General features: G+C 42.1%; 1 protein-coding gene across 1 annotated transcript in view; it reads right to left on the bottom strand.

Moving 5' to 3' along the window:
• Nucleotides 1-7,764: 7,764 nt before the first annotated feature.
• LOC119296378 (26S proteasome regulatory subunit 4 homolog) overlaps nucleotides 7,765-9,299 on the bottom strand; it is a 3,485-nt gene continuing 1,950 nt past the window's right edge. Inside the window, exons 3-6 of the mRNA XM_037574776.1 lie at nucleotides 9,041-9,210; nucleotides 8,706-8,922; nucleotides 8,482-8,622; nucleotides 7,765-8,149 (exon numbers count right to left, since the gene is read on the bottom strand). Coding sequence (XP_037430673.1) covers nucleotides 8,066-8,149; nucleotides 8,482-8,622; nucleotides 8,706-8,922; nucleotides 9,041-9,210 — 612 coding nt within the window. The 3' untranslated portion in view covers nucleotides 7,765-8,065. The remainder of the gene's footprint in view (nucleotides 8,150-8,481; nucleotides 8,623-8,705; nucleotides 8,923-9,040; nucleotides 9,211-9,299) is intronic.

Genomic DNA, 9,299 nt, shown 5'->3' on the forward strand with positions numbered 1-9,299 from the left:
GAAAAACGAGAAATCTTTTTGGGTTTTCATTTTAATTTCTACTACAAGCATGGAAATTAAACTAACTATTTTTTTGGTTTTTCTTGAGGTTTATCAAACACACAAGAAGAAAACTAGGAAAAGAAATTTAAACTAGCATGGATAGTACAATGAAAGAGTATGAGCACCGACGACTAGTGTGTGAACATGAATGTAAAGTCGGTGAGAAATACGTACTCCCCCAAGCTTAGGCTTTTGGCCTAAGTTGGTCTAATACCAAGGACCGTTGCTACTCTCCCCGGTATAATGGGAGGTGTCATCAGGATACCACTGGCTGGTCATCTCCGGATCCCACTGGACAGATGATGCACGATAAGGGTCCAGCTCAGGTTCCGGCTCAGGTTCAGGTTCTGGAGTAAAAGCTTGAGCTAGATGGTTGTTCACTGCGTTCGGCATGACAAGGCGATTTTCTGCAAGCAAATCAAATAACAGAGGTGCAGGCAAAATAATAAACTCAAAGTGTTTCTTATTGAATCTAAGTCTATACAAGAGCATCTTCTCTTTGTTGTCAACAATAAACTTGTGTGCTACCATGCTCTTGTAATCTAAAATGTGAGGGGGTAATTTTTTCTCCTCCTCATAGTGCCTAATGGGTATCTGAAAATGTTGAGCTAGACATGCAGCATATATACCTCCAAATATGGGGCCTTTAGTACGATTCAGGGCTTGCCGTTTAGCAACGACGGCACCCATACTAAAAGTATTGTCTCCCAGCAAAGCATGTTGAATAATAATAATATCTGGAACACTCAAATTTCCACTATTTCCACGACCAATCAAGCATCTACTAGCAAATATGGCAAAGTAGCGTAAAACAGGAAAGTGTATGCTAGAGACTTTTGCCTCAGAGCCCTTCTTTGGCTCTTCTACAACAATAGTTTTAACGAAGCCATCCACATCTTCACGATGGGGTTCCTCTAATTCTCCCTCATAAGGTATCCTACATACCGCACAAAAATGACGTAAAGACATTTCTTTGAATTCATCATATAAATGAAATGACACTGCAGGCAGTGACTTCTTAGGATAATAATAAAAGTTTTGCACGAAAGTATTGGTGAGTAAGAGATACTGATCGATTCGGTCGTTCATGAAACCGGTGAGGCCTGCAGTCTCTATTAGAGTATAAAAGTCTTCATGAATTCCGGCTTCTTTCAAGAAATCCTCACACGGCCATTCACACGACCGTACCTCCGCTAAGCGAGGAAGATTATACTTGGGTTTTTCCTTCTCTTTGTCTTGTTTTTCCTCAGAGCTTTGGCTAGAAGAGCCTTTAAAGAGCCTCCTTAACATTTTCTGAAAATTTCTGAAATTTTAGTAACTTCAAAACAAAAGTGAATAAAACTAAACAAAATGGATAGCAACTACTCCTACAAGTGCCTAGAGCCTATATCATGCATTGGAATTGTTTGGGACCTCAAAAATTTGACATGCAAGCTCAAGAACATGGTCACCTATGCAGAAAAAATTTGCAATGAACAAAGCACTAGAACAAAAACTAATTGGACCAATGGAGGAGTCACATACCAAGCAACAATCTCCCAAAGCAGTTTTGCGAATGGAGCTTTGAGCTAAGAGATCGAAAATCGCAGCAAAACGAGCTAGAACTCGTGCTTGAGCTGGATGGGGATCTTTGGGTAGAAGATGAAGTGTGTGGGTGCTGGCATAAGTGGAGGGGGGCCACCAGGGGCCCACGAGACAGGGGGCGCGCCCTACAGGGGGGGCGCCCTCCTCTCTCGTGGCCTGGTGCTTGCCCCTCCTGCAATGTTTTCAATGCCTAAAATCCTCAAATATTACAGAAAAATCATACTAAATTTGCAGGGCATTTGGAGCACTTTTATTTTCGGACTATTTTTTAATGTATGGATAATTCAAAAATCAGATGGATAATACTATTTTTTGCTTTATTTATTCTAAATAACAGAAAGTGAAAAGAGGGTACAGAAGGTTGTGCCTTCTAGTTTCATCCATCTCGTGATCCTCAAAATGAATCCACTAACTAGGTTGATCAAGTCTTGTTAACAAACTCATTCCGAATAACACGGAACCGGAGAAATTTCGAATAACACTAAGTTACCTCAACGGGGATATGAAAATCCCCAACAATGAGAATATCATACTTTTTCTTGATAGTAGGGAGAGGAAATTCAAAACCTCCAAAAATGATAGTTGGAACTTTTTCAATAGAATTGATGCTATGAACTTGAGAGTGTTTCCTCGGAAAGTGTACCGTATGCTCATTACCATTAACATCAAAAGTGACATTGCCTTTGTTGCAATCAATAACAGCCCCTGCAGTATTAAGAAAAGGTCTACCAAGGATAATAAACATACTATCGTCCTCAGGAATATCAAGAATAACAAAGTCCGTTAAGATAGTGACATTTGCAACCACAACAGGCACATCCTCACAAATACCGACATGTATAGCAGTTGATTTATCGGCCATTTACAAAGATATTTCAGTAGGTGTCAACTTATTCAATTCAAGTCTACGATATAAAGAAAGAGGCATAACACTAACACCGGCTCCAAGATCACATAAAGCAGTTCTAATATAATTTCTTTTAATAGAGCATGGTATAGTTGGAACACCCGGATCTCCAAGTTTCTTTGGTATTCCACCCTTAGAAGTGTAATTAGCAAGCATGGTGGAAATTTCAGCTTCCGGTATCTTTCTTTTATTTGTAATGATATCCTTCATATACTTAGCATAAGGATTTACTTTAAGCATATCAGTTAAGCGCATACCTAAGAAAATAGGTCTAATCATTTCAGCAAAGCGCTCAAAATCCTCATCATCCCTTGACATGGATGGTTTAGGAGGAAAGGGCATGGGTTTCTGAACCCATGGTTCTCTTTCTTTACCGTGCTTCCTAGCAACAAAATCTCTCTTATCATAACGTTGATTCTTTGATTGTGGGTTATCAAGATCAACAACAGGTTCGATCTCTACATCATTGTTTTTGCTAGGTTGAGCATTAACATGAACATTATCATTAACATTATCACTAGGTTCATGTTCATCACCTGATTGAGTTTCAGCATCGGAAATAGAAATATCATTGGGATTCTCAGGTGTGTCTATAGTAGGTTCACTAGAAGCATGCAAAGTTCTATCTTTTTTCTTTTTCTTCTTTTTAGAAGAACTAGGTGCCTCTAAATTATTTCTCTAAGAATCTTGCTCAATTCTCTTAGGGTGGCCTTCAGGATACAAAGGTTCCTGAGTCATTCTACCAGTTCTAGTAGCCACTCTAACAGCAAAGTCATTATTATTATTCAATTCCTCAAGCAAATCATTTTGAGCTTTAAGTACTTGCTCAGCTTGAGTAGCAACCATAGAAGCATATTTACTAACGCGGTGAAGTTCATCTTTAACTCTAGCCAGATTATCACCTACACGTCCTATCTCGAAAGCATTATTCTTTAACTCTCTACCAACATAAGCATTAAAACTTTCTTGTCTAGCCATAAAGTCATCAAATTCATCTAAGCACGGGCTATGAAATTTAGTAGAGGGTATTTCAGCTTTATCATATCTATAGAGAGAATTTACCTTTACTACCTGTGTCGGGTTATCAAGACAATGTGGTTCTTCAGGCGGTAAATTAAGACCATGTATTTCTTCAATAGGAGGTAAATTCTTAACATCTTCAGCTTTAATACCTTTTTCTTTCATTGATTTCTTTGCCTCTTGCATATCTTCGGGACTGAGAAATAAAACACCTCTCTTCTTCGGAGTGGGTTTAGGAATAGGCTCAGGAGTTGGCTCAATTGGTTCAGGAATTACTTCAGGAACTGGCTCGGGAAGAGTCCAATTATTTTCATTAGCCAACATAATATTCAATAGTATTTCAGCTTCGTCGACTGTTCTTTCCCTGAAAACACAACCAGCACAACTATCCAAGTAGTCCTTGGAAGCATCGGTTAGTCCATTATAAAAGATATCAAGTATTTCATTTTTCTTAAGAGGATGATCATGCAAAGCATTAAGTAACCGGAGAAGCCTCCCCCAAGCTTGTGGGAGACTCTCTTCTTTGATTTGCACAAAATTATATATTTCCCGCAAGGCAGCTTGTTTCTTATGAGCAGGGAAATATTTAGCAGAGAAGTAATAAATCATATCCTGGGGACTGCGCACACAACCAGGAGCAAGAGAATTATATCAAGTCTTAGCATCACCCTTTAATGAGAATTGGAAATATCTCTAGGATATATAAATAGCGAGACTTCTCATCATTAGTAAACAGGGTGGCTATATCATTCAACTTGATAAGATGTGCCACAACAGTTTCAGATTCAAGGCCATAAAAAGGATCAGATTCAACTAAAGTAATAATATCAGGATCAACAGAGAATTCATAGTCCTTATCAGTAACACAGATAGGTGAAATAGCAAAAGCAGGATCGGGTTTCATTCTAGCATTAAGTGACTGCTGCTTCCGTTTAGCTAATAATTTCTTAAGATCATTTCTACCATTGCAAGCAAGGATTTCCATAGCAGCTGTTTCATTCATAACATAACCCTTAGGAACAACAGGTAATACATAATCATTGGGGGAACCTTCATCATCACTATCATCAATAATAGGTTCTTCAATATTTTCATTCCCCCTAACTCTAGCAAGCTGTTCATCTAGAAATTCACCTAATGGCACAATAGTATCAAGCACAGAAGTAGTTTCATCATGCATAGCAGAACTGGCATCATCAATAACATGCGACATATCAGAATTCATAGCAGTAGCAGGTTTAGGTGTCGCAAGCCTACTAATAACGGAAGGAGAATCTAGTGCAGAGCTAGATGGCAGTTCCTTACCTCCCCTCGTAGTTGAGGGCAAAATAGTAGTTCGATCATCTTTCAAGTTCTTCATAGTGATCAACAGATATAAATGCCAAGTGACTCAGAGAATAGAGCTATGCTCCCCGGCAACGGCGCCAGAAATTAGTCTTGATAACCCACAAGTATAGGGGATCGCAACAGCTTTCGAGGGTAGAGTATTCAACCCAAATTTATTGATTCGACACTAGGGAAGCCAAAGAATATTCTTGAGTATTAGCAGTTGAGTTGTCAATTCAACCACACCTGGATAACTTAGTATCAGCAGCAAAGTGTTTAGTAGCAAAAGTGGTAAATAAATGTAATGGTAGCAAAAGTAAAGATAAATGTTTTGGGGGGTTTGTAGTAGTTGTAACAGTAGCAACGGAAACGTAAATAAGCGAAGAACAATATGTGAAAAGCTCGTACGCAATGGATCAGTGATGGATAATTATGTCGGATGCGATTCCGCATGCAATAGTTATAACATAGGGTGATATAGAACTAGCTCTAATTCATCAATGTAATGTAGGCATGTATTCCGTAAATAGTCATACGTGCTTATGGAAAAGAACTTGTATGACGTCTTTTGTCCTACCCTCCCGTTGAAGCGGGGTCCTAGCGGAAACTAAGGGATATTAAGGCCTCCTTTTAATAGATAACCGGACCAAAGCATTAACACATAGTGAATACATGAACTCCTCAAACTACGGTCATCACCGAGAAGTATCCCGATTATTGTCACTTCGGGGTTGTTGGATCATAACACATAATAGGTGACTATAGACTTGCAAGATAGGATCAAGAACACACATATATTCATGAAAACATAATAGGTTCAGATCTGAAATCATGGCACTCGGGCCCTAGTGACAAGCATTAAGCATAGCAAAGTCATAGCAACATTAATCTCAGAACATAGTGGATACTAGGGATCAAACCCTAACAAAACTAACTTGATTAAATGATAAATCTCATCCAACCCATCACCGTCCAGCAAGCCTACGATGGAATTACTCACGCACGGCGGTGAGCATAATGAAATTGGTGACGGAGGATGGTTGATGATGACGACAGCGACGAATCCCCCTCTCCGGAGCCTCGAACGGACTCCAGATCAGCCCTCCCGAGAGAGATTAGGGCTTGGCGTCGGCGGAGCGGGAACTAGAACCCACCGCTGCCCACGCGGAGCAGCGGCTGGTGGTGGAGGAGGCCATCGGGTGGGAGGAGCAAATCGGGCAAGCATCGCAGATCCGCGCGCGGGGCGGAAGGGGCCGGCGTCGGCGTTGCGGCGACAGGCGACAGGTGGCGTTGTACCGGACCTGGAGTTGTGATACGTCTCCAACGTATCTACTTTTCCAAACACTTTTGCCCTTATTTTGGAGACGTATCACAGCTCCAGGTCCGGTACAACGCCACCTGTCGCCTGTCGCCGCAACGCCGACGCCGGCCCCTTCCGCCCCGCGCGCGGATCTGCAATGCTTGCCCGATCTGCTCCTCCCACCCGATGGCCTCCTCCACCACCAGCCGCTGCTCCGCGTGGGCAGCGGTGGGTTCTAGTTCCCGCTCCGCCGACGCCGCGGAAGTGGACTCCAGAGTCGGCGGCACGTGCCGCCCGCCGCGAGAGGCAGAGGACAAGGGAGATGGGGGCGGGCCCGACGCGGCGGCTCAGTCCGCCTGCTGCCGTCGCGTGATGCCGGTGCCCGACGATGAGGACTGTCTCCTCGAGTGGGTGTGTCGTCGGTCGCTTACTGAGGCGGAGAAGAAGGCCCGACGGCTCCGGAGGATCAACGCCAAGCAGCTCCGGCTCAACATTGAGCAATGTGAGCGGGAGGCGGCTGAGGTAGCGACAGAGGCGGTGACGGTGGCCAAGCTCAAGCGCAAGCAAGACCGCGTCGTCCGACGAGGCTACATCGTCATTTCCGATTCCTCCTCCTCCGACGGGTCCGACGGCTCCGACGTGGACCCACCTCCTGCTGCGGACTCCTACAGCTGCGCCAACGACTGGAAGGTCAAAGGGCCGGCGAGGAAGTGGTGAAGCTCACCCCCTCTTGTTTATAATCTAGTTCTAGTATGTAGTTACAATGTGTCGGATCGTTGAACTGTGTGACTTATGTTGTTTGGTGATCTTTGGTTGATGTTTATGTGAATTATGCCCGTTCGGTACCAGTTTATATGTTTGTTTCCTGTCGATTTTGATCGTTTGGTGATCTACGTAATAGTTGCATGCCAGTTTATATGTTTGTTTCCTGTCGATTTTGATCGTTTGGTGATCTATGTAATAGTTGCATGAATTTGTATGGATATAAGGTTCAGAATATGAGATAAGCGGGTATGGAGGCGCGGATTTAGGGAGCGGGGCCGGATTTGTCAAGTCCGGCTGTAGATGATTTCAGACGTTCAAAGATTATTATGTTTTTGATTGAGGCCACGTATGATGCAAGGTGCTTAGGAAGGTGTTTAGTAAAATAAACCGAGTCTTCTTATCTCTATAGAAGGGTAATTAAAACGTCTACCCTCTACAAATAAACACCGGTACTTGAAAATGCTGGTTTCTCTAAGCACCTAGTTTACAAAATTTCCTCCCTTATCCAACTGATGCTGCCACAGAGATGAGAATGTTAACGCGACAGACCTCCACGCCTCACGTATGATGTTTCCTTTCCTGACCAAATGAACATGACCGTGAACAATAGTCAATAGGACCAGCTAATTGCGCTGTTGTTTTTTACACTGAACGCCCGGTGGTTGTTATTGTTCAACAAAGCTATGACACACATTGGACAAGTAACGCTATGAAATGTTTCTGGGCAAATTTTTAGGAACTCGTCTTAAAAAACGTCAGTGAAATGCGCTTGTAAATTATAACCGGGCAACTTTTGTTAAACATTGGTTTAGGCTCAGAATAAGAAAAATCAATCAATGGTTCATTTCAAGCCATGGGAATTCAATATTTTACAAACACAAAATGTGCCTTCCGACCAAACTAGCAGAGCACCATTTAACCACTATTAACTTGATTCATCACTGCATTTCAGGTGGTCGCAGTAGAGGAGGGCTGTTTTAAGTTGGGGATTGCTGAATAAAACGTAGGTAGAGGCAAGTAATACTCCGACCATTTTAAACAAAACACAAACTCCAATCCTCCAGTATTAGACTACCATGCGAACCCGGAGGTAATGCTGGCGGCGACAGGTGTGAACAGTCTCACATGTACAACCCCTCCGGTACACCTTCCTTCTTCTTGAACATTACCTTCTCCTTGGCCTTCTTGAAGTCAGCATGTGTCACCTATAAATAGAAAGAAAGCAGGAAATTTAAAACATGTGAAATCAAAACTTCCCGTCCACCTATGTTCTTTTCTTGAGGGGCATCCACTTATGTTTTACTCCCTCTGTACCAAAATATAACTGCAAAAACGTCTTATATTTTGATACAGAGGAATAACTTAGTATAAGACGATAGAAAGACCACCCTTGTCTTGTCAAGTAAACTATCTAGGAACGATCAACAGAATGTCCTGGATTACTATCGTGCCTTCACACCATGTCACAAATTCATAGTTACTCCCTCCGTTCCAAAATAGATGAAGGGGTCTGATTTGCATAGCAATGATGTCTTACCTTCATCCTGCGCTCTCTCAAGGCAAGCAATCCAGCTTCAGTACAAATGGCTTTGATATCAGCACCAGAAAACTCATCTTTGGTCATCACAAACTCTTCCAGGTTCACATCTTCTGCCAATGTCATCTTGGCAGTGTGTATCTGCACCAAAAAACCACCAGGTAAGAATAAAAACAGGCTCCAATTAAACACCTAGCATAGCTAAATATAAAAAGAAAAAGCACCTGAAAGATACGCCGTCGTGTTTTAATATCTGGCAAGGGAAATTCAATCTTTCTGTCTATTCGGCCTGGTCGAAGCAAGGCTGGGTCAAGGCTCTCAATGCGGTTTGTCGCTAGAATAACCTTCACATCTCCTCTTGAATCAAAACCATCGAGCTGATTTAACAACTCCAACATGGTTCTCTGAATCTCACGCTCACCACCTGAATGAGCATCATACCTATAACAAATAACAACTCGATTCAACTCATTTTTCATGGGAACTCCACCCATCTCTTTTTTGGTACAAAAAGAATAATCATCCTAAAGTAAACTTTCAATACGTGGTATATCTTTACCTCTTTGTTCCAACTGCATCAATCTCATCAATAAAGACAATTGAAGGAGACAGATCATCAGCCACCCTAAACAGTTCTCTTACAAGCTTGGGGCCGTCACCAAGGTACTTCTGGATCAACTCACTCCCAACAACACGCAAGAATGTTGCTGATGTAGAATTGGCAACAGCCTGCCATGATTTGATACAATAAGATAAAGTTACACTCTATTACAAAAGATATATAATATCCTATTACAATTACTTAAACAAAAACTAAC

The sequence above is a fragment of the Triticum dicoccoides genome, chromosome 4B (genome assembly GCF_002162155.2).
Source record: "Triticum dicoccoides isolate Atlit2015 ecotype Zavitan chromosome 4B, WEW_v2.0, whole genome shotgun sequence".
NCBI classification, from domain to species: Eukaryota; Viridiplantae; Streptophyta; class Magnoliopsida; order Poales; family Poaceae; genus Triticum; species Triticum dicoccoides.